General features: G+C 49.8%; 2 protein-coding genes across 10 annotated transcripts in view; one reads left to right on the top strand and one right to left on the bottom strand.

Moving 5' to 3' along the window:
• LOC116849986 overlaps window positions 1–8,078 on the bottom strand; it is a 44,095-nt gene extending 36,017 nt beyond the window's left edge. Inside the window, exons 1-2 of one of the 3 annotated variants that reach the window (XM_032827727.1) lie at window positions 5,683–8,078; window positions 4,074–4,560 (exon numbers count right to left, since the gene is read on the bottom strand). In XM_032827727.1, the coding sequence (XP_032683618.1) occupies window positions 4,504–4,560; window positions 5,683–5,853 (228 nt within the window). In that variant the 5' untranslated portion in view covers window positions 5,854–8,078 and the 3' untranslated portion in view covers window positions 4,074–4,503. Of the gene's footprint in view, window positions 1–4,073; window positions 4,561–5,227; window positions 5,575–5,682 lie in introns of those variants that run through there. The other 2 variants (XM_032827726.1, XM_032827725.1) reach the window with 2 other exon arrangements.
• Window positions 1–24,019, top strand: part of LOC116849985 — a 239,013-nt gene that overhangs the window by 152,406 nt on the left and 62,588 nt on the right. The window lies entirely within an intron of this gene.

Here is a 24,019-nt window from a genome sequence, read left to right as displayed (position 1 = left end):
CATGATAATGATAAGCAACTATACAAATTTTGCACGTAGAATTATAATATATATGATTTAATAAATTGTTTTATAGTTATTGTAACTAAAGCTTTGACTGAAATAATTATAAAATAGTTTATTGAACTATATATATTAATTCTACATACAAAATTCGCATATTTGTCACTTTATATTTACCGCCATCGTATCTTTTCCTCTGAGTGCACCGAACGAGCCGGATACGTTCTGGAATTCACATAAAAAATGGCGGACATTCTATCTTGCCGCGAGTGTATTCAAAGCCTTCTCATGAACGCGTATTCTTCGGTACACGAATTTACACATTGACACGGCGCGTCGCGCATCTGAAACTTCTTCGCATTCCTCCGAAGAGAGAGTTGCAAAACTCGCAACCTCTGTCTCAAATCTCTATCCTGCTTTGCGTCTCTCACCTTCCGCCATCGCACAGTGGACTATTCGCAAAGTAAACGATCGCACGCGCATTGAAGAGTGAAACTCGTCGGTCGTACGTGTGTAGTCAGTGAATGAAGGCGGGAAGATTGTAACCTTTTGTTCAACGAGTTTCGTAATGCACTTGTATCCAAAATCATTGTATTTATTGGGAGAATTAATTTCCTAATAGTTCTCAGAAGATTTTGCCTATTGTTAATATTTCTTTATTTTCCTACTGCATTATCATTTATTAATTTTTCTTATTATTAAAGTATCCTTAATCATTTATTAATTTTTCTTATTATTAAAGTATCCTTAATGCTCAGAAAACAATTTTTTTACGGGATATCAAAGGCATTCAGAAATTTATCAAGGTATTCTAAATTTCTTGAAGCAAATTCTTTACTTAGTACTTCATTGAAAATCTACTCGAGATGATACTGAAGACACCGAGTCCTAGGAACTCATTCAAACTTAGAATGGATTCTGGATCCATACAAGTGAACATTTCGAACGTTTAAAATTGTTTCAGACGCTGGAATACATAAGATGTATTCTTCAACTTTGAAGATAGTCACTCGACGTTTCAGGATGGAAAATTTGATCCACGTGAGTGAAAAATCACTGGAATGTGAGTGACTCTACTGTCGCTCTACTCTTCGAACAAAATTTCGCTCCAAGTGAAATTTAGAGAGTATCAAATTCTGCCGCCACTGACTATACCATCTTAAGCGTGTCTAAATTGCGAAACAAAAGAATGCCATTATTGAGATCGCGGCGGTTACGAGTTCAAGAGAATCATCCTTCCTTTTTTCTGTCCCGACGCTCATCTACGAGCGAGCTGCGAGTATTCTTTGACGCGCGCGGTGTAATTATTTTTCCGGCCCTCATTCTCATGGCAGGCCGGTGCTCCCTTTCTTCCACCTTGCTCGCGCTCTCAGGGAGAAAGAAAATGTAAGGGGATGAGCTCAGGACAGTAGGAGCCACCCTTACGTCGGGGACGAAGCGTCGTACCGCGAATAATTCGAACGGGAGAAAAGAAATTAGCGAAATTAAACGTCAGGCCGTGCCTCGGCTCGACTCGGAAGGATCGAAAGGGCGGCTGGCATGACGAACTCTCACCCTTCCTCCCTCCCTCTTTGTCCTTTGCTCGCGTCCACTTCCATCAGATTCGGACTATTTGCGATTAATTATTCGAGCAGCGGCGGCGGCGACTGCGAGGAGGAGGAGGAGGAAGGTCCAAATAGGTGAGAGCGAGGGCGAGACAAAGAGAGAAAGAGAACCGGAGAAGTATCGGAGGCCGTTTCCGATAACGTGAAATCAACGGGCGTCGAATGTACATCGCACACTCTAACGAGAGTAGAGGGTTAACCACCCCAGGATTCGCATCGCATCGCATTGCATCGCATTTGTTCGTCGAGTTGTCCTCCAATTGAAATGCGAGATATATTTCTGCCGTGAACAAACGACGTAACATCATCAGACACGCCGCGTTAAAATGGGGAAATTTAAGCTTATCATTATTTAGGAATTTGGCGAGCGCGTTAACATTAGCGGCATAAGCGCGCTATGGTTTCAACCGGTCTCTCGACGAGAGGAAACGCGTTTCACGTCGCGAAACGCGTATACAGAGAAGTAGAGAAAGAGAGAAAGAGAGAGAGAGAGAGAGAGAGAGAGAGAGAGAGAGAGAGAGAGAGGACAGAGAGAGAGAGAGAGAGAGTTCTCTTTCTCTCTAGTGTGGGCGTAATTTCTTCGCGCTGCTCGCACTCGAGTAGCGCAAATTCAACAACGCAATTGAAAAACGCCGCAGCCGCTTCCCTTTGTATCAATTTGTCGGGGATATCGGGATCGAACTAATTTCACGCACGAATTATTTAACGACGCGACGAAGTCGGGAAAAAATACACATGTACATATACACACGAGCACACATACAAATCGACAGTCTATGATCGATCCCGATATTCGCCCGCGAGCGGCCGCGGGCGACGATAAAGCGCCGAAAAGTGATTCGCGAGTATTTTTAGTCGAACGCGCACGCACACCCGTGTCGAGTGTAACTCATATATTTGTTAAAACCTCTCTGGTCAAAAGCAGCACCTCGTAAATGGAATTAATCTGTCGATGCGTACCGTGCGTCCATTTAATATCCATCACGCGTTCATCACTGCAGAAGCGATCCAGCTGGTGCTCCTCGCGCCACGTTGCGAGGCCGTGTGCTCTTCTCTCTCTTTCCCTTTTTTCCCGCCGTTTCTGCCTTTTCCCGGCGTTCGTCTCTCGCCATCGAGCACGCGGCCGGGGACTAGCCGGGGGACACGCCGAACTTCTAATTTCGTGGAATCCGCGAAAACGATGACCGATAGGTGATGACAAATTTTGTGCGTAGCATCTTAGTACGCCGCGCGCCCGTCGAAAACTGACCTCGCAGCTGGCCGTCTTAAAAAAGGGGGGGGAGGCAGAAGGGCCCCCGAACGGGAGAGGGATGGCCCATCTCGCACGGGGTCCTCGCGAATGCCGGGTGGGGGGTCAGAAAAGGGGCGAGCATCACGGTGTCCAGGATTTTTCTACTTTTTCGAGGCTCTCACTCTCTGTCTCTCCCCATTCCAGCCCCCTCTCCGTTTCTGTCTCGCTCTCTCCCTCTCTCTTTCTTCCGCTCCGTGCGAGCGTTATATTTCGTCTTCCCTCCGGCAGACGTATCTCAAAGATGGGTTGAACCTGTTTAAGGGCTGTGTTTAAAGATCGAATCAAAGGGTGACGCATGTCGCTAGGTAGGGTCGGCGAATGTATCTTCTGGAAACGCGCTATTGTAATTGTAACATCATCGTTCTCATGACGCCGATTCGTGGCGTGGGGACCGTTGTCGAGGACGAACTCGTTTATTCGTGCTTTCCAGTGCGGGAAAGGAAGCGTCGTACTTTTCTGCCGGATTCTCTCTCTATGGGAAAACGGACGGTGCTGCAGAGGTGCGTACAGCGCTATCGATTACGAGATTTTCAGTGCAGTCATTGTAATATATATATATATATATATATATATATATATATATGTGTGTGTGTGTGTGTGTATGTATTCATACATGCATGCATATATTTATGTATGCATGTATATACGTACATATATTCCCGATATATTCTCCGAAATATCTACAATTGGTTATCTAGAAAAAATATTGCTATCATTTTCGCGGAGTCGGACCGACAAACGGAATAATTTATTGAATCGTGCCGGAACGATTCGCTACACGCTGGAATAAGCGCTTCCTCGTTATCCGGCAATTTTCCCTCGTGAAAGCCCGGAGTGACAAAGAAAGCGCGACAACAGCGGTGAGACGGGGCCGTCGATATTTCCGGGATACGCGGGATTTTTCTCTTTTTTTTTATATTTCCTTTTTTTTATCCAAACTCGTTTCCGCCTCTTTTATTTGACGTACGAATGCGCAATACATATGTTGCCAATTATTTATTGACACACACTCACTTCACCGTGGCCCGATACACTTTATTTGTCCTTTATTATTTATCGCTGCCGAAATTCTGCGCATTGTTTTCTAAAACACTGCAACTAATCACCATCGCCACCCCGTCCCCGTCCTCCACCCTTGGCCACCCAGCCCCCGGTCCCCGCATCCCAAACCTCACACCAACCCTCCTGCTATTTCCCCGTACACCACCAACGCCGCCCCCTCTTCCCTCCTCGCGCTGGCACCTATTCGATCGATCGTTCCGCACGACCCTGCCACGGATTGTCTACGGTCGATCCTCGATACCTCGTCGGTTTTCGAGGTAGCTACGTCGACACTCTCGGCATGTTCGTCGAGGAAGCCGGGGCGGCAGGACAGCAGCAACACCAGCAACAGCACCCGATAGCGAGACAGCGGCGGGATTTCGAAGCGAATTTCGTGGAGACGAGAAAGACGGCGGTGGAAGGCGGGAGGCGCGCGGCAAATTCCCGGCGCAGCTAATTTTTTGGTCGACGTGCGTTCGCGTTCTCTTTCCGTTTTCCATTTTCTTTTCTTTTCTGTCTGTCTCCGCCACCGTCTTTCGGCGTTTTGTTAGTAGTTTTTGTTTTTTATTTTTTGGCTTTTGGTTTCGCGCGTTGGGCAAAGCGTGCGTACCCGGCGTAGTTCTGCAAGCAAGGAACATAGCATGTTTGTTAGAGGTCGAGGCATTAGAGAAAATCCATCGAAGCGAGACGCCGGCGATACGAGGTGGCTTTTTGCGAGTAGTAGATTCGACTCGTAATAATAGAACGATACGGCAAATCGTGCGTATTGGGATACTATTCGAGCGTGAAGCTCGTGTGTGCATACGTTTACATATCTATATATACACACACGCACACACGCACACACGGGATATTCAGCGCTATTTGTCGCGTAGTCTCCAAATTAATCTAATACACGAGATGTATAATTAAATAATTGTAATAACTATTTCACATTATCAACTCGGATAATTAAATTGAATCGTTGGATTGGATTGAATCCTCCGATTCTTATGTCTTGTCAATTAAATTTAATCACATTCCTTATTTAATTAAATCAAATTCTACCAATTGCGCGAATTTCCGCTGACATTGGATCTTGATACACACCAAAAATATTCTACATTGTTGAGAAAAAACAGCTATTCATAATTTATTTTTCTTTTTTTGAGTAATAGTTAATTTCACGGGAAAGATATTTTCTTGGTAATGGTCTTGAAATATACTCAGTACAAATTCGAGAAAAGCTCATTATCATGTGCAAAGGAAAAATTTATTCTTTTACAATTTATTTATTTATTCTTTTTACAAGAATGTTATAAAAGTCAGATTAATCGAATTGTCTCAATATAATATTCCTAATTAAAATGTTAAAGTTACTAGAATTCAGAATTTTGAACAAGTTTAATGCTTACGGTGCAATTATGATAGATTTATATATAGATTACGTATTTATGCGAACTTGTGAGATATCTGACGCAGATGACATTTACTTCAATACATGCGTATGCGATCGCATCGTCTCACTGTTCTTCTTTTTTTTAACCTCTTTCAATTTAACGTTTCGCTTCTCGAGAATCCGGAGGTATCGCGAAAAGACGTTTCTCTCGCCCACGGTGGCTCATTTCCGTTTCGCGAGCGTCCACTTCGGTATCGCTAGAGCAGATAGCAGATATATTGAGAGCGCCATAGAGCCGAGTCATTCGATTTAGCCGCGCGCGACGCAGCACGGCGCGGCGCGGCCTCTCCTATACTCTTACTTACTTCCGTGGAAACAGTAGCCCAAGTTTCACTAGCAAAGTCCACCGTATTCCTCAAGACTCTCTCGTCATCGCCGCGCTCGTCATCCCTATCGTCGCCGTCCTCGTCCTCCTCGCCGTCGTCGTCATCGGCATCCTTCTGCACTCGACGCAACAGCCGACTCCTCCAGTTCATCCGACACCCTACGCCGAGTCGCGCCTCCCGTTTTCGCGCGTCACCCACTTTTCCTCTCGGCGACGACTTCCGCCTCACTCTCGCGATCGATCGATCGATCGATCGATCGCGGTGCCGAGCGCGCGCGCGCGCGCGCGACTTCTCTTTCGCGGACGCGAGAGCGGGTGGATCGCGATCGATGACACGCGGATTAACGCGCGAGCCTTCACCTTCCTCTTCTCCTTCTCCTCTACCTCGCTGGATTTCACGCTTTACCGTTTCGCTTTTCCCACGACGAGAGACCGTCTATCGCGCTTTCGTGGCTTCGCGCTCTCGCACAGGACACCGCGCCGAGGAAGACGACACGGATGCGCGATCTCGGCACCGCCGCGTCGCAGAAAAACCGCGACGTAGTGCTTCCTACGATTGAGCGCAGATTTTTCGCGAATGCCGCGCCCGCGTTGGTGAAAACGCGCGCCAGGGCCGTGCTGATGATGGGCGAGACCGAGTTTCCCGAGGCTACCGACCGATTTTCCTCTTTTCCCGCCGTGCCGTTCAACCTTCCAGCGTCGTGTGAGAATTCTGTCTGGATATTTCTCTGTCTCTTCTTCCTTTTTTCCTCTTTTGTCAAAGGGATCCAAGCGGATCGTTCGGCCAATCGAGTTCAACCGGGACGAGGCGGTGCCGTCGATTCTTTATTCACACATCGCTCTCGTCTTGGGAGAATTGGATAAGCGCGTGGTCGCAATTGCGGCGTGTTGGCGACTCGCAACGCCAGCCGGATGCGGATTATCGGAGGACTCGATGCACGCGAGTCGTCGTCGTCGTCGCAATCTCGCTCGTTCCCGCTCCCGTTGCGACAGTCGTTGAGAACTGCGCGTTGAATATCCTTCAGTTGTTTCAAAGCTTTCAGTTGTTCCTTCAGCTGCTTCAAAGTACTCGACTCGCGCGACCCGGCGATCGATAATCGATGACACAACTCTCGGTGCCTCCCGCGAATATCATGCGGAGCGCCTTCGCGGGAGACCGAATTTCCACGAAGGTACCGGTGGCCGGAAATCCGCCGAGACCGGGAACCCGATTTTCTCTCACTATCCGCGAACCGTGTCCCACCAGTCGCGAGGAGAGGAGGGACCCGAGAGACCGGGTGTTCCGAACGACTCCGGCGACTCGCACGTGCGTATATTGCGTGCGTGCGAGCGTGGACGCGCGGCGGACGACCGGTATGATAATTCGCGCACACTCACACACTAGCCACTAAGAGACGGACTTCCGAAGATGAGAGAGAATATCCGAGCGGACGCTGCGACGTCAGAGGGTCAGAGTGGGTCGGTGGTCCCTTCGTTTTCGCCCGGTGGGCCCGTTCCTTTGCGCTCTTCCGTCGTCGGTGAGAGAGAGGGAGACCGATATTCCCCGCGGTTTTTCCGACTGGGCCGCGCGCGAGAGAGAAGAAGGCTCCTCCTGGTGCGCGGGAGCGCGTCACTGAAATCGTCTATATATCTCTCGATCTTTATCACCGAGCGTGAGCTCTCCGCCTCCTCCTCTCCTCCTCCTCCACCCTCTCTCTTTTTCTTTCCCTCTCTCTCTCTCTCTTTCCCCTCGCTCTCTTTTTTTCTATCCTTTCCCGTCTTATCTCCCCGAACTCTCTCTCTATCTATCTCTGCCTCTCTCTCTCTCTCTCTCTCTCTCTCTCTCTCTCTCCAGGTTGTCTCTCCCTTTCGACGATCGGTATCGCACGCGAGCGGGTATCGTTCGACGGCACAGCTCGCGAGCTCTCTCGGTGACGCGCGCGCGACCGTACCGGGGCCTCGACTTCGATATTTCTGCGATTTATTGCGGCGCGACTTAGAAATGCATCTAATGCGGTGCACGCCGCATAGAATGCATGCATGCACCTTGGCGGGGAGGGCGAGAGCCGCGGAGAGCCGAGAAGCGGAGCCGGAGCCGGAGTCGGGCCGAGTCGAGTCGAGTCGAGTCGCGACGCGCGGTCGCGCCAGCGCATGCGCCGCTGCCGCCGACGCCGACGAGAGCGTGTGTACTTCTACTTGCGCGATCTCTAGCCAAGCTAACGCGAGCTAGCGAAGAACGCGAGAACGCGGGCGAGCAGATCGGCCAGGAGTACCTACGCTACGTCATTCACTGGCGTGGAGACAGGGCACCCACCGTGTGTGCCTCCGGCGTGGACCAGCCGCGGTTAGTCCGTGGAGCAGAGCGGTGGCGGTGTGCGCTACGGGCTTCCCGCGTCTTCACGGGAACAAAGGATCACGGACGAAAGTCCCGCGGAATCTTCACTATATTTTTACAGGCTACCGCAACTCGCAACGGTAGCAACGATGACGCAGCGATCATTGAAATCCGCATCCACCCACATGAGTAGCGCGACGCGCGCAAAACTTGCGAGACGCTATGGACAAAAGGAGTTGCGTAATCTTAATCAAAATGCGCGCCGCGTCTCCATGTTGTAGAGCGACAGGGTAACGCGATTCGGCCAACTTTCAGGTGTCACTGTTTCCGAATATCTCTTTGTCACAAAGACTATGACAAATTCCCGCGATATTGCAAATAGGAAAGGGTGTGCGGACGATGAATGGGAATGAAAAGTATACGAAAATAACGTGGCAGAGAGGGAGAGGGGAGAGGGGAGAGAGAGAGAGAGAGGGAGAGTAACAGCAGCAGCGGTACATAAACCGGAAGATTCCCCGCCACGAGGAGGAGGTCCGCTAGCGCGAACGCAATTTTGGACGCGATTAGTGTACGCCGAAACACGCGAAACTCCCTGCGGACCACTCGCAGGCCACCCACGTCAGTAATTCCAAACGATCCGCTAGCGCACGGCGCGCGATCTGGAAAAGCGCTAAAATATCTCGATGCACTCGCGAGAGAGTTACCGCCGTTGAATTCTCTCTCGCTCGACGCTCTCTACACGCGCGCGCGCGCGTCCGATGCGCTTCGCGTATATACTTGCGAGTATGTTTATGTGCGTGCATGTGTGTGTGTGTGTGTGTGTGTGTGTGTGTGTGTGTGTGTGTACGTACGTACATGCACCCGGTGTGTTTCCATGTCGGTGCCATAGCCTATCCTGTAGCACTATAGCGCGGTATGGAGAGGGCTGCTCTCCGCGTTTCTCTTTCCGCCGTCTTTCCTCGGTCCTCGTCGCGGTGGGTGGAGGAGGAGAAGCAGGAGGAGAGGAAGCGGAGAAAGAGGAGGAGGATGAGGAGGGCAAGCGGGTGTAAGGCCCCCCGCTATGTACGACACTGTGCGATTTTTTGACGACCGATGAAAGTTACTCGCGAGATATTCTATTTTAAACTTTCGGCCGACAGCGGCGGCCGCCGCCACCGCCGCCGCGGTTGCCGTTGTGCGCCTCCGCACCCGGCCTGTCTCTCTCTTTCTCTCCTTTCTCTCTGTCTTCCTCTGCCTCGTTCGCACTCTCTTTCTCTCCACCGTCCTCTTCTCGTCCTTCTGCCGCGCGCGAGAGACTTCCTACATCGCGATAATTCCTGAAAAGGAGGAAGCCATTTTGCGCGAAGCGGAGCGGCAGCGCGCCGCGAATCTCAGTTTTGATTCTTGTTGTGTCGGCGAGAACGACAACGAAGGGAGAAGAGAGGAGACAAACGAGGAGAGACAGAGAGAGGGAGATTTTTCGCCACTGGCAAAGGAAAGCGCGTCACGGCGGTAGGTAATGGTGAAACGCTCGTACCCGATGTTTTTTCCGTTCGGCTGAATGATTTATCAGATCAGGATCGATCGGGTCGGGGACCGTAACCGCGCGCCACGCGGTTGCAAACCGACGAAACGACAGGCTCCATTATTACCACCCTCTCCTCACACCCCCCTCGTCACCCTCTTTACATTGTCATCGTTGGCGAGCGTTTGATCGCGTTATAAAAAATCCAATACTTTTGTTCGCCGCAAAATACAATCCGCGAGGTCCGATAACATTTTTGATAACCGGTTTTAATTGCGCTTTGTTGCTTGACGCCGGTATTGTTCTGCTCGCAGTATTGCCCTATGTTAATCAACAGAAAAAGCATCGCGCGCGCGCGAAAATGTTTACACGCATTTCGGAGAATGACCAGCGCAACTCGGCTGCACAGTGAGGTGCCGCGCTCCCTTCTTCCCTCCTGCTGCACCTCCTCCTCTTCCTCCTCCTCCTCCTCCTGCGCTGCCGCCGCCGCCACCACCTCATCCTCCACCTCCGCGATCGATCGCGCGCGCGTTGCACTCGCGCTGGCGATCTCGAGAGTGCAGGGGAAACGAAACTGTCTCACTGCATCGGTGCGCAATTCGCCGTTAATCGATGCGACACTCCGCGAATTAAAACGCGCTCGCGCGCGTCGTCGAGTCTCAAGCTGCACAGATAAGCCACGTGACTCTTCTTTTTCTCGACATACCATATCGAGGTGAATCACGCGTCCACGTAACACCCTATCTGGAAATAGCGCGACGTGTCGCTCATTACGCCATTCGTGCGCGCGGCAATGAGAGGAAACAGCGTGCGAGAATGAAGTCAAGCGGAATACAGACAGTGAGACACGCGCGGCATCCGTGCGCTTGTCAGCGCTCTTCTCGAATTCTTCCGCGGGGGACAGAAAGCGGACAAACTTCTCTCAATATCATTATGCCCCGTCACGCGGCCGCAATGCGTTCCGTCCGAACAGCGTGGGAAATAATTACGGCAATGAATTAATTAAAAAGTAGCGTACACGCGGAACGAATTTATCACGTTCGGATCGGCCGCGACATCGGCGAAAAAAACATCGATCGATACCGTCCATCGGTGAAAGGAGCGCGCATTCGATATTCGCATATCCGATGCGAATCCCCGACGGGCATCGCTGCCGGAGGCCCGCCAAAAAATAATTTTCAGCCACCGTTTGGTGTGCGCGCGCGGGATAGGCGCGCACACGCGCACGCCCGCGCGCGCGGATGATCCGTCGCGTCGGACGCTGGTCCCGCGGTGCCTTTTTCTTTTTTTCCGCCCCCTCTACCGTTGGCCGCCCCCTGCCACCCTCGCCGACCCCCACCGTAGCTGCCACTGCCGTTGCCCACCGCCGCCGCCACCACCGCCCGAGTACACCCCGCGGGATGCACGGCGCGCCGTAGCGCGCCGGTCGCTTTTGTTTTCCTCTATTTTCCGGTTTTTCCGGGTGGGCCGCGCCGGACACACGGCGGCGGCGGCGGCCGGTGGTGTGTGGCGCGCAACAAGTAGCAGATTATAAAAATCACTCGACGGCCCGGGGGCGTGCTGAAGAAAAAAAAGGAGGTACGGTGGAAAAAAAAGCCAGCGGCGGTGGCACGCCGATGGAGAAAGCGGGATGGCGAGCGCTCGGGAGAGAGAAACAGTGAGATCGCGCGGGAGTTGGAGCGCGCAGGAGCGAGAAGGGAAGAGCTCTCGCGGGTGAGAACGAGAGGGATGACGAAGGACCGGTGCGGAACGCGCGCGGGCCGGGGGCGAGAGGGGAACGCACGGCGAGTGAAAGAGGTCCGGTCCGGAAGATAGAGCGAGAGGGAAAGCGCGCGAGAGAGATGCGGGCGTAGGTACACATTTACCTATACATATGTATGTTTCCACCCCCCTCCTCCTCCTCCTCTTCCTCCTCTGCCTCCACAACCTCCACCTCTTCCATCGCCTCCTCGTCCTCTGCCTCTTCCACCTTCCTCCGTCCGCTCCGCGTCCCTCACCCACCCTCGCCTTCTCTGGCTCACTCTACACCTCGCCAAGCTGTAGCTGCATCGCGGTCTCTCCCACGCTCTCCCTTCGCCACCCTCCTCTCGTTGTGGCCCTCTTGCTCGCTCGTCCGCTTGTTCTCTCTCCTTCTCTCTCCCTCCTTCCTCCACCTATACTTCGGCTTTCGGTCTCCCGCGCTCTTTCCGCCCGCGTATAAGCCGTGCGTGGCGATTTACATTAAACGCGGTCCGTTTCCCTCCGCCGTTCCGCGGGAATACGCGCGAGTGTTGGTGGTTTGGGGGAGGCAGCCGCGGCGACGGCGGCAGAGTGAGAAGAGGGTTCTCTCTTTCTCGCGCGCGCGCGCGCGACCGACCGGCCCTCGTTGCATCGAGGGGAAAATCGTCCGAAAATACGCGGACGCGAAGCACACCCGAGGACCCGATACTCTCTTTCTCTGTTCCCTCATCTCCGTCCATCGCTCTCACGTGGAGCGCGTGGTATGGAGCCCTCGCGGAAAAAGAACCCTCCCGTCGGGAGGGCGCGTGCCTCCCGATCACGTTGCAGAGTCGATTTCCGGACCTCGGAGGAGAGATCACGTAGATACGCTCGCGGCGAGGGCAACCTCGTCGTAGGAAGATGCGCGGCGATTTCTCGCGGGAGGAACCGATTTGGTCGTCGAAACGATCGGCGAAATGCGAGCGATGATAGCCTTCGATCCCGTCATTATCGCCGGATGAACTCTCCGTGAGGCGACGCACGCTCGAGGCTTTAGCGAATTATGGCCGAGTGCGCGCTCATGCACGACCGTTCAATTACGCACGCTTTTAATTGTTTAAATATTTCCCTCGCAGGCGAGTTTGCGAGTATGCGTCTCGTATTTTATTATAGTATGATCCTTTACGAGCGCACTGAACGCGGCCGAGCGAGCGAGAAAATGCATCGCCTCTGGCGAAGTCGCACGCCCGCCGTCGAGAGCCGTCGAACCGACCGACAGGCTGCGCGCCAGCTCTCCGGAATCGACCGGAGATTTTAGATCGTACCTGCCTTTCCGCGAAAAATTCCCAGCTACCCAGATAGACAGGTGTGTGTAAATTTGGCAGCAACTTCATCAGTCGATTCATGAAGGTTGTATCCCTTACAATTTGCATACGTTCATGTGGCGCGTTCATATTTAACACATACAGCTAGAGAAGAGCACGATGACGGCGACTACATAGGCGATAACACTGCACGAGTTTTATGTGTAGAATTGTAGTACATATAGTTTAATAAAAGCAAATTTTAGGCAACTGGACCTTTAGTCGCAATAACTACGAAATAGTTAATTAAACTGCATATAAAGTACCTACATATAAAATATAGTTACTATCATTAGCATACTTCTTTTTCTATGTACAGAATGGCGAAATAGAAATATGAAAAAAATGATTTTCATTTGCTCATAACAATATGTCGTATGTAAAATATAATATGAAAATCTGAGCGCGTAATTTTTAATAAATTAATCGCAACATCAATGTAATAAAAAGCTTATGTTATTGTATGGTGTAAATTAATTGAATAATTCAATATGTATGCAGTATATTTGCCTCATGAACGTAATTAAAAGAAATTGTAGAATTTCCATCGCATCCATTGTCTCATTTGATGATAATCACGAAAGTTTATCAGGGTAGTGCTGACTTTTTTTCGAATGGCGAATGTACTGCCATTGAACTCACTTGCGAGCGCGGGACACAGCGCACAGCGCATAGCGCAGCGCACGCTTTGTCCGCGGCGCGACGCATCGTATCGATGCATTCGCCATGCACCAACGGCGGACTTTATACGCGCTGGCCCTCGTCCTTTCCGATCTCCAGTTGATCGATTTTCCGCGGGGTCGACGACCTCCGCTCGCTCTCTCTCGCTTGTTCTCTCTCTCTCTCTCCCTCTCTTTCTCTCTGTCCCTCTCTCTCTTTCTCTCTCTCTCTCTCTCTCTCTCTCTCTCTCTCTCTCTTTCTCGAAGCCCTCTCGCGTGGCTCGCGCGCTGCGAAGAAGAATCGAAAGGCACACTTTCGGCAGGCGACAATCGCATCGGGCGCCGAACATCGGCCATATTTATTGACTAGGACACACTAGGGCAAGCTAGATGAAACTATATATTTACTACGAAACGATCAATACTCACAATTCTGATGGGACTGAACATTATCTCGCCCGCGCTCGCGTACTCTCCGTACAGTTATTTCCGCGCGCCGTTAAATCGTTTGCCGTCAAACGCGTTACGCGATCCAGCACGAGCGTTTGTGTATCGTCCCTTTTTTCCGCCATTTTTCCGTCCTTTCCCATCGTTGATGCATAGTTTAAAGTATATCCGATGTCTCTTTTTATTTCACAAAAGTACACCGGAGTCGGATTCTCATTCAGGATAAAGCGAGGGAGAGAGCGCGGGCGAGAAAGAGAGAGAGCGAGAGAGAGAGAGAGAGAGAGAGAGAGAGAAATTCGTGTTGTCCGACATGACGATGCGTCACCATGCGAAAATGGCACATACATTAACATATAATAGAGAGATATATTAATAACGTAATATAATATAATAATGGAATACATAATAAAATATAAAGGCTGCTTCCATCACGCGCATTAATTATGTATTTTAATATGCAAACCGTTAGATTCGCCGTTTAGCGGGTAACGTCTGTTGACACTTCTCGAATTAGAATTAGAAATCACCCAGATAGACAGGCGTACATATAAATATCACAACAACTTTATACTAGTCGATTTGTAAAGGTTGCATTCCTTATGAGTGGTTCATATGGTACTCATATTTATCACACAGTATGACAAAATAAAAATACAGAAGAAATACGAAAAAAAAAAAGATCGAAAGTTATTTAAAACGCTATGTCAAATAAAATCTGATGTAAAAATCTAAATATAACTTTTAGTAAATTTGTTGCTGCAACAATATAACAAAAAACTTGCATTATTATATAATGTAAATTTAATTATTAATTCAATACATTTGTCTCTCATAAGCACAATCAGAAAAATTATAGAGTTCCCATTATCGATCGTCTCACATCGTGATAATAACGAAAGTCTATTTGGATATCCAAATAGACAGGTGTATATAAATTTGATCGCAACTTCACTAGTTGATTTGCAAAAGTTGCATCCTCTGTGAGGTAGTTCATATGGTACTCATATCATATTTATCATATAGATATTTATCACAGGCATAGACAAAATAGAGAAACGAAAATATTGTCGCAATTTGCTTAAAAGGATACATCATGTAAAATGCAAGATGAAAACTCGAGTGTAACTTTCATTAAATTCGTTGCTACATCAATATAACAAAAAATTTGCATTAATGTATAATGCAAATTCGAAACGATTAATCGTATACAGGTATATTTGCCTCATAAATGTAATAAAAAAAAAGTTGCAGAGTTTCCGCTATTTGTCTGTCTCCGATTTCGTGATAATCATGAAAGTGTATCTGGATGGAGTGCCTTGCGTCCTCTCGTTATTTCTTCCTCGCGAATCGTGTCGGCAGCACGACACACGTCGATATCGCCATACGGAAACGTGGATTTAATGTATAAAAATATTCCGCGCTCCCTTACGTGTTTATTGTTGCATGAACTCAAAATTGTATGTCGCCGGTGCGTAAATAATCGAGTTTACACTGCGGCGCGGAACCGGCGCGCTGCGACGAAATTAGTCGGCAATGAAAATATTTCGCCGCGGCGCATGTGGAATATATTGTCGTGCACCGCGGTACACGAGAGTTACACGCGATTTTTATCTTTAAACCGTCCGACGCGTTTGCATTACGATTGGATCGTATATTCCGAGCGATGACCGACGACTATTTCCGCGCCCGGCGCGACGCGGCAATTTTATCTCTCGCCCAGACACCGTGAATTCGTCTAGTTTTAACAAAAGTTTATTAGTTGAGATCATTGCTATTATTGCGTGCACTTTTACGCGCACAGTGAACGTGCGGAGGGGGAGGCCGGATTAAGTTGGGTCAAGAGAGTCATGGCGGCCATGTGTCTCGTTTACGTATTTATTGTGAATGGAAAAGAGATTGTGAAATGTTCCCTGTAGAAGGGAACCCTATAGCAGGAGAACCAGTTCTTTAAGAAGAATATTTTGCGATTCCTCTTTCAGGATAAATACATAAATTAAACGCACAACCGACATGACCCTTGTGCCAACTTGACCCGGTCTCTCTTACACGCGATTTTACGTCGCCTCTCAGCGTGAGTTCACGAAGTCGGAAAGGTCAACGGCGACTTGTCCGCGAGAGACACGATTAATTCGTTCTGGAAAGAGTTAAAGTCTTCGGCCAACTTGTCGCCAATAAAATCGCCGACGATGTGAATTGATGGCGAACGCGGTAACGCGCGGAATTGGTTCAAGATGACGCGGCGCGTCTGGCACGAATAAACGCGGTGGAAAAAAGAAGTGGTCGCTCGCAAATCAGGTATTATTTTCGTAGGAAGGATTTCGAGGAACAATCGTTTGGCAACGGCTCGTCATTTTGCCTCTTGCTCTCGCCGCAGACGATAAGAGTAGGAGGGCGAAACGCGGCCGTCAAAAATCGCCGTCGAGCGCCGTCCAACGACGCCCGCGATCGCCATCTTCTTAGTGTGACGAATTCGTCCGAGATTTTTCGCGGCCGCGTAAGCGTAAGAATAAATTGCATCGCGTTCGGGCATCGCGATCGACTCTTGGCCGGTCGCTGCCAAGACCCGGAAAAAGGAGAGGCGGGTTTTCTAGAACGACTAAAAATAGCTCGCGCACTCTCGCGAAAATAAAATGGCAGCTCCACGTTCGCGGTGGCCGATGAGGAGGAGGAGGAGGAGGTGGTAGTAGTGGAGGAAGGAAGAAGAGAAGACGGTCGCGCGAGGAGAGGAGGAGAAGAAGAAGAAGAGGACGAAGAAGAAGAAGGAGGAGGGCGCGGTTGAAGAGAAGCAATAGGAAAAAAAGGAGGCAAAGCATCTAAAATTGGCGGGCCCGACTTTGCCAATATGCGACGATGGCGGATTCCTACGGCGAGTACCGGTTGGAGGAGGCTTGGACCTAGAGTAGGATGTCTCTAGGAACAAAGAGAGAAAATAAGAATGTCGGGTAGTGGGAAGGAACGGAAAGGCGAGCGAGTGAGCGCGTCCGTCCGTTCGTCCGTCCGTCCGTCCGTCTATCCGTGTGCCTGAGAAACGCAGACGCGTGCGATACCGGAGATGTACGCGCGCCCGGCATAAAGAGCATGGGATAGCTTTATTACGGATTACAATGCGATGGCGGGCTCCGAAGATTCCGCGATAATGGCGTCGCGCCGTCGTGCAAGCGTATCTTCCTGCGACGTAGCGAAAATATGCGGCGAAGTGACGGTAATGATATCGATATTGCGCCCGGCCCGATACGATACGATCTGGGGAGCGCGCGGTGCGTTACGCGGTAATGTACTCTCGGCCGTAACACGGCGACGAAACACCTTCGCGCATAATAAAAATGAAAGGCTACTTTGTACCCGGCGCGTATCGAGGCGTTGCCCGGTTCGGCCGCCCAAGAGCCGGCACTTATCTTAATGGTGGACTTTACGTTTAGCGCCGACAATTTTTGCGGAACGAACGCCGCGCCGTACACATCTGCTTTCTGATAGAGTCACTCTGGATACGTTGAACGATTAAAAAAGAGGGGCGTGAGAACGGGAGAAGAAAAGAGAACATTTGGACGACGACGGCGATGGAAAATACGAAGTCGGGTGGCGGGGAGATTTCGTGACATGCTTTAATTTTTTTTCTCCTTTTTTTTTTAATAGTTGCGAAATCTCGAATTCATAATTCACGCGAGCAAGTTGCGCCTGTGTCGCACAAGTGAACGTAAGATTCGGAACGGGGAACGCGTCGAACGCGATTCACGTCCAATTTTACGATCGGCAACACGCGATGATCTCGCGCTTACCCGTTTCCTCCACCACCACATAACGGCGCGGATCATCTATGCACCGCTGACGTAAGTCGCGGCGCTTTGCGAGGATTTTAGGCGCGACGAGACGCGCGATGATCGTATGAGCGAAAAGAAGTACGTCCTCTCTCCTGTAGCGCCGCGCCGTTTCGCCGTCTGCATTCGCGTGTGGACCTTGCATCTAAAAGAGCTACGGAGAGAGGGATGAAAGGCTGCACCATCTAGAGGCAGAGAAAGAGAGAATATAAGTCGTGAGAGGAGAGAAGGGAGGATAGTGAGGGAGAGGGGGGAAGGGGGAGGGAGAGAGCGAGAGAAAAAGAGCGGGAGAAAGAGAGAACGTCGACCTTGATGAAAATAACTCGTCGAACTGACCATACCTCTTGCACGTGAAGTTAAAAAGTGCAGTCTCGCCGCGCGGAGGATCCTTCGAAAAAAAAAGCGACGTGCGTTGCAAGAGAGGCGGCCTTTTCCGGCCGATCTTCCGTCGATCTGTCCGGCCATTCAACAAGTTAACAGCGTCATAATAACGAGAGAGTGTCGTGATAATTTAACCATTATCATGTAACCGACCCTTGCGCTCTATAGACCTTTGCGGTCGGCGATAGTGCTCGTGTTGTTGTTTCAATTATTCAAAGTATCCCAATCTGTTGGTCGGGATCGAAAAATCTTATGATCAGAAGAGGGAGGGACGTAGCGAGAAAGAAAAGTCAGCCTCGCGCTCGGGACTGAATTTGCGGCTTCGAGTGCGTGGCTTCGAGGATATCGAGTGGCGGGTCGTGGAAAGGATTTCGCGTGCAAGAGCGGCTCGAGAGGCCGTGAGAGGTGAACGTGGGTGGGTTGGGAGCAGGATCGAACGACCGCGCAGTCGAGACGCAAACCCACCGAGCCTGTTTCGCATTATCGACCTCGCTTTTGCAGGCGTCGAGGTGACCGATGGCGCTTTCGCTACCTACAGCTGACACGTTTGCAAATCGAGGCCGGTCGTGGAGCCGAGTGGTTCGCTTCTGGACTATCCTTTTGCGTGTCGCAATAATGCGCTTTGGAGGCCATGTCGGATTAGCAATGCTGTTTGAATTTCATTTGTCATAATCTCATCAGCGTTATCTCGATGTAGAGAGAGGAGAAAGGAGAAAAAAGGAAAAAGTTCAGGTAGTCGTTCAACATAATGTCGTGTGATAGTTCTTGTATGGCGCTTTTAACAATCACCGCGGCTGGATTTGGCCGATGTGCGATGAATATCGCCGCGATATTGTCTCGCTCCGACGTGAATAAATAAAAAACGCTATTCTCGCGAATTTCCGCAAAATGGTTGCGCCGGCAAGTAAATTGACAGTCCCATTCATATTGCAAAATTTTGTGTGGCATTAAGCCGGGCGCTCGCGCGCGAAACCCTCGTCATTGCGTCCGGCTGCAGCGTTCGGATTTTGCGCGACAATGCGGGATTCGCGCTGCGAATGAGTTTTTACTATCATCAGTCATCAGGCGAACGCGCCGAGATCTCATATTTACCTAACGTTGCAGCGGAGCGTGTGTATTCGCGCAGATAAATCATCATCGTCTGGTACCGCGCGGCTTATAAATGTAAACGCGAATCTGTCGCACTCTCATCCCCACCGAGAGTGAGTGACTCCCCCTTTTCTCTCCCCCTTCGTCTATGGTGCCGTTATGCTTGGGACGATAGAGCTACCACCTCGGCCAAAATAGAGCGGAAAAAACGTCGGTTAGTTGGCGAAGGGAAAAAAGGGTGGAGGTAAAAAAACGAGGGTCGACGCGGTGGGACGCACCCCCGAGCAGGTTGGGTTTTTTTGGTTATTGATTTTTATTCACCTGGTCGAAAAAACAAGCGGAGTGCACGGGCAGGGTGGGTTAGCCTTTTTTCCTCTCCCCTCATGGGAGGCGCGGTACAGCTCGCGCCAAGTGCATGCGTTTCACCGCCAATATCAGCGCCACGAAACGGCACCGCTGAGGTGGAGCGAAATAACGAGGTGCGACGGTGTCGTGTGAAAGGTAACCGGATATTTTTTTGCTAATTAAGACTGATACGAGGCCCTTAATCAATAGCTCGCCCGGCTTCGGCTCGTTCTCGTGCTCGTTCTCGTGTCGACTCCAGTGTTTCCCGTTCGTTCTTCTCTCGCCGAAGTACATCAGCACACAAAGACAGCCGCGACGTCGCTGTCTTTACGTCCACCTCCTTCGCTGAAAATTCAAAATTACCCGAGGCAGAGTCTCGCCGCCGTGTACTCTGCAAATTAAATAACATTGCAATGGGTTAACGAAGTGTAGACTCCGTCGCTCGGACGCCTATCAGGGCGCCCACCCCCGCTGCTGGCCCCCTCGCCCTCCGGAGCTCGTTTCGCCCCTTCCCCACGATTTACCATCTAAGTGTCGCTCTCCTCGTCCCCACCCGGCGGCCTATTTTACCCCACTTTCCCGCCTTTTCCCCTCTTTCGCCCAAGGCTGGCCATCCCATACATTCTCCCACCCTCGTGACTTATCCCCACCCTGGGGGAGTCTCACCCTTCCGAGGAAAAATAAGCGACCGGACACCTTACCGGTCCTCAGCGGCCTAGGCCGCGATTGGTCATCCGTAATCTGCAGGTAAAGTCTGCGTCTCGGTAGAAACGTCTGCGGAAAATGCGGTCTCGCGAATGCCGGCGCGAACGGGAAACGCTCTATGGTGACACGCGTCGACCACCCCTTGCGCGGATGTCTTATTCTCAAGTCGTTCCTCTACCACACGAAAGTCCGTCGGTCGATTAGAGAAAGGGTTGCGTTGAGAAAACATTTGCCTGGGCACATGTGAGGTATATTTTGCTGTAGATAAATCGCTACATATTTTTCAGATATCAGACAATTGTATAAATGTACGCGAAGGAAAGACTATAGTAAAAAAAAAAAATTACATTGAAATTATATTTCTTTCCATAGTATTTTTTGTAAAGCTGGATCATATTGAAATTATGGTATAATTATTACAGAAATAATAAATTTGACAATCTGTTTGAGGAAGACGACATAAAAATCATTCAAGTAATTACAAAGATCTTGTAGCAAAACGTCAGATGTGCGTAACACTTACACATGTATATTAATTTCGGTCATAATCTTGTACGGTCCAAGATGACCGAACATTCCGCTGTGTCATCACGTTGAGAAACTTCCTCTTTGCGCGATGTCATTGCGAAGATCCTTCCTTCCGAAAGCGATAGTTGGCTCTCTCTGATTGCGTTGGATAAAAAGGGAAAATTGACAGACGGCCCGGCTGCGATGTGGCCACGGCGCGTCCGCTTAACTATTCGGCAAATAAATTAACCGACTGACGATTTGAAATATGTACTTTTTCGCTAATTTGATTTGTTAGCGGTCAGCGTGAAAAAGAGCATAGCCGCGTTGGCGGATTTGTTAAGTGGTAATTATATGCTCGAATAATTGACAGCAAGCCCGGGATAAAATGCAAACCGCGCGTCGCAAATGTTTGGCGAATATCGCGATCGACGGTATTCGACGGCCGTGTACACGCGTGAGCCACGCGGCTCCGCCGCCGTCCATGAAATCTCGTTAGTCGTTTAATTATTTACGCGTGTTGAAAAGTTAAGCGATATACATTTTTGCCCCGACGTCGCTCTCACGCGCTTATCGACAGAACGTAAATACGGGCAGCGCTCGATTTTTTATTTATACTGTCGCTGTTTCATCGGATAGCCCATTAGCGTCGGCTACGGTGACAATTCTTATCCGGTGGACGCTTTTGCGTCCGGCGATTGATTTTCGACGCGATGTGCGCTCTGCGAAATCCAAATGAACGAAGACAGAAGAAGAAAAATGCAGCTGATGATCGTAGGCTCAAGTCGCGAGAGCACAGTCTCTCTCTCTCTCTCTCTCTCTTTCTCTCTCTCTCTCTATATATATATATATATATATATATATATATATATATATATATATATATATATATTTCGCGTTGTCTGTCTCTCTCTCTCGTGCGCGCGCGCAACTTGACGACGGGATGTCCCGGTTCGCCAAGAACAGGACCGAAAATCGAAATGCAAATGTTTCCGGGACCCCCGCCCCGGAGGGGCTCTTTAAATCTCTCACACGTTTACCGGCCGGCTCGCTTGTTTATTTTTTAATTAAAGTCTTCCGCGGAGGCAGCTTCTCCTGGAACGGCGGCGGGATTAAAAAAGGTCCCCCGGAGTTATTAAGCTAATAATGTGTCTCGTGCCGCGTGCCGTACCTTCCGAGCGCAGATACGGAATGACAAAGCGAGACGGAGGAGCCCGAAGAGGAGACGAGTGAGCGAGAACGAGAGAGAGAGAGAGAGAGAGAGAGAGAGAGAGAGAGAGGCGGAAGGGTCGAGGAGGAAAAAAGGTGATTTGCGAAGGTTTAGGCGAAGGATAAAGAGCACGGGCCAGTAAAGGCAGATAGAGAGTGGATCGCCGATGTGGGAAGATGGTCGACCAGGAAGAATAAAAAAAAAAAGAAAGGGAGAGAGGACGCAAAAAATCACTTCGGCACGCGTACACACCCTCGTTGCACACCTTCTTTCCTTGCTTCCTTCCTTCGTCGGGATCCACTCAGTGGCTATGGGACTTTGCAAAAAACGACGAATCGACTTTCCAAAGTGACCTCATGCCTTTACACGTGGACGCGCCACGACGGTCAGTTCGCTCTGTGCGACTTGTGTTTCTATCTTTCTCTGTCTCTCTCCGTGTGCTACCAAAGTTGCACCCAGTCGAGCGTTCGCTCGCGGACATATAATGCAAAATAAACGCGACACGGGACTCGTCACATTTTTCGTCGCGTCCTCCCCGTGTCTCGCTCCTAATACCGTCACCGTCGTTTCGAACGGTTTTGCCGCAGCCACGTCCTCTGTGATCTCCGTCATCGAAATAAGAGAGGCCGATTAAAGCGTCTGAATTGACGGAATTAACGGTCGTTAGAGACGGCACTCTGCGGGCTTTACGGCTTCTATACTAATTGTGAAATACTTTAATTAATAGTCGCAAGATATCCTCCCACGGCTCTTTGATCGTGCTTCTCGAAAGATTATTCCGCGCCGCGCGCTATCGGATACACAGCCGGGATATTGTATTAATCAGATACGGTTTATGTAATTCGCCGCTTCGTAAAGGTTACACACAGTTGATATACCGAAGAGGAGGTAATTATATCACGAGGAAAACGGCACGACAACGCAATTGGCGCAAACAATATCGAATCGCGTGAGCGAGAGCCGTGCAAAAAGCCGACTTAACGCTGTTCCCCGAGGACGAGAAGCCTTTCAATTATGAGTGTTTCAGACGCAGCAGTTTCGAATATGCATCCTTCATAAAATGACAAGGAATTTATATTCCCACGTATCGAACCGTTTTCCACGAGCCCGCGGATGCGAGAGCGTGTTCGTCGCTATTGTGGATGTTTCTGAAGCAGACTCGCGGGCAGGAAGATAGGTGGAATCGCGCGGGGTAGGATGGAGGTCGCTGAAGAATGGCCGGACTCCGTCTCGGGATAAAGCGCCAAATGAACTCTCTTCATCTCTCTCTCTTTCTCTCTCTCTTTCTCTCTCCCTCCCTCTCTATTTGTTTTGAGATTTTGCACGAAGTTCTTCACAATAATAAAAAATCGCGTGATGACGCGTCGAGGAAAACAAAAAATGGCGCTGAGAACAAAACGTCTGGTATTTGTAACTGTATAATCGCACGTTGAAAGACTTTTGATCAGGAGAACTATTTTGCTAGCAAGCGTTACTGTAGTGCCAGTGATAATAACTTCGCATACATTTTGACACGTATTATTTTTTTGTTAACCACGAGAAGATATATTTAACGCCCAAAATGACTATGACCTTTATCTTTTCTGTCGATCAAAGTGCCTCAAAATGTGATCTGCAAAGCGCTCTGATCGGTTTATTAAAGCACATTCAGAGGCACTTTTATGGACAAAAGAGTTGAGAGTGTGTGGACCTATAATTTTGGTGAGTCTAAGCATTGCCATTCTCTCAGCGACAGCATGTCGCGATACTGATTGCCTTAAAGTAAGCGAGCTTTTAATTCTACTCGAGTTTTCTCCGGCGGTGTGTAACATTGATCGCATGGATATCAATTATTCAGGCGTCATTTCGCAGACACCTCGAGCTAAAGTACACATTCCCAATTAACGCCTGCAGAATGTGTGTCATCGCGCGACGGAGCGAGCAGGAGCTATGATGCGAATTATCGTGTCTAGTGATATGTAAGACTGCCCGCGCCGATCGCGAGATGAGAAAAATCGACGGGAGAGCGAGACAGTTTGAATTTACTTAGAATCGCGAGCGCAAACGAGGTGAACGACGACTCGACGTAATAGTAAACGCAGAATCGGTTTCGAGATGACGATTCGCGAGAAAGTCGCGCGACGACGACGGAAACGAACGACTGTGTGAAACGAGAGAAAACGAAGGGAGTTGCAAAGAATGGCCGGAGGCTGCGAAAAGATGGTGGAAGGAAGGAAGGAAGGAAGGAAGGTCCGCTCGGCTGTCTCACCCCCTCGACACCCGCATCACCTCCTCGTCCT

The sequence above is a fragment of the Odontomachus brunneus genome, unplaced genomic scaffold (genome assembly GCF_010583005.1).
Source record: "Odontomachus brunneus isolate Ranch 3 - 2012 unplaced genomic scaffold, Obru_v1 Obru_scaffold_130, whole genome shotgun sequence".
Classification (NCBI taxonomy): Eukaryota; Metazoa; Arthropoda; class Insecta; order Hymenoptera; family Formicidae; genus Odontomachus; species Odontomachus brunneus.
The sequence above is the reverse complement of the archived record's forward strand: the minus strand, read 5'-3'. Positions and strand labels throughout refer to the sequence as shown.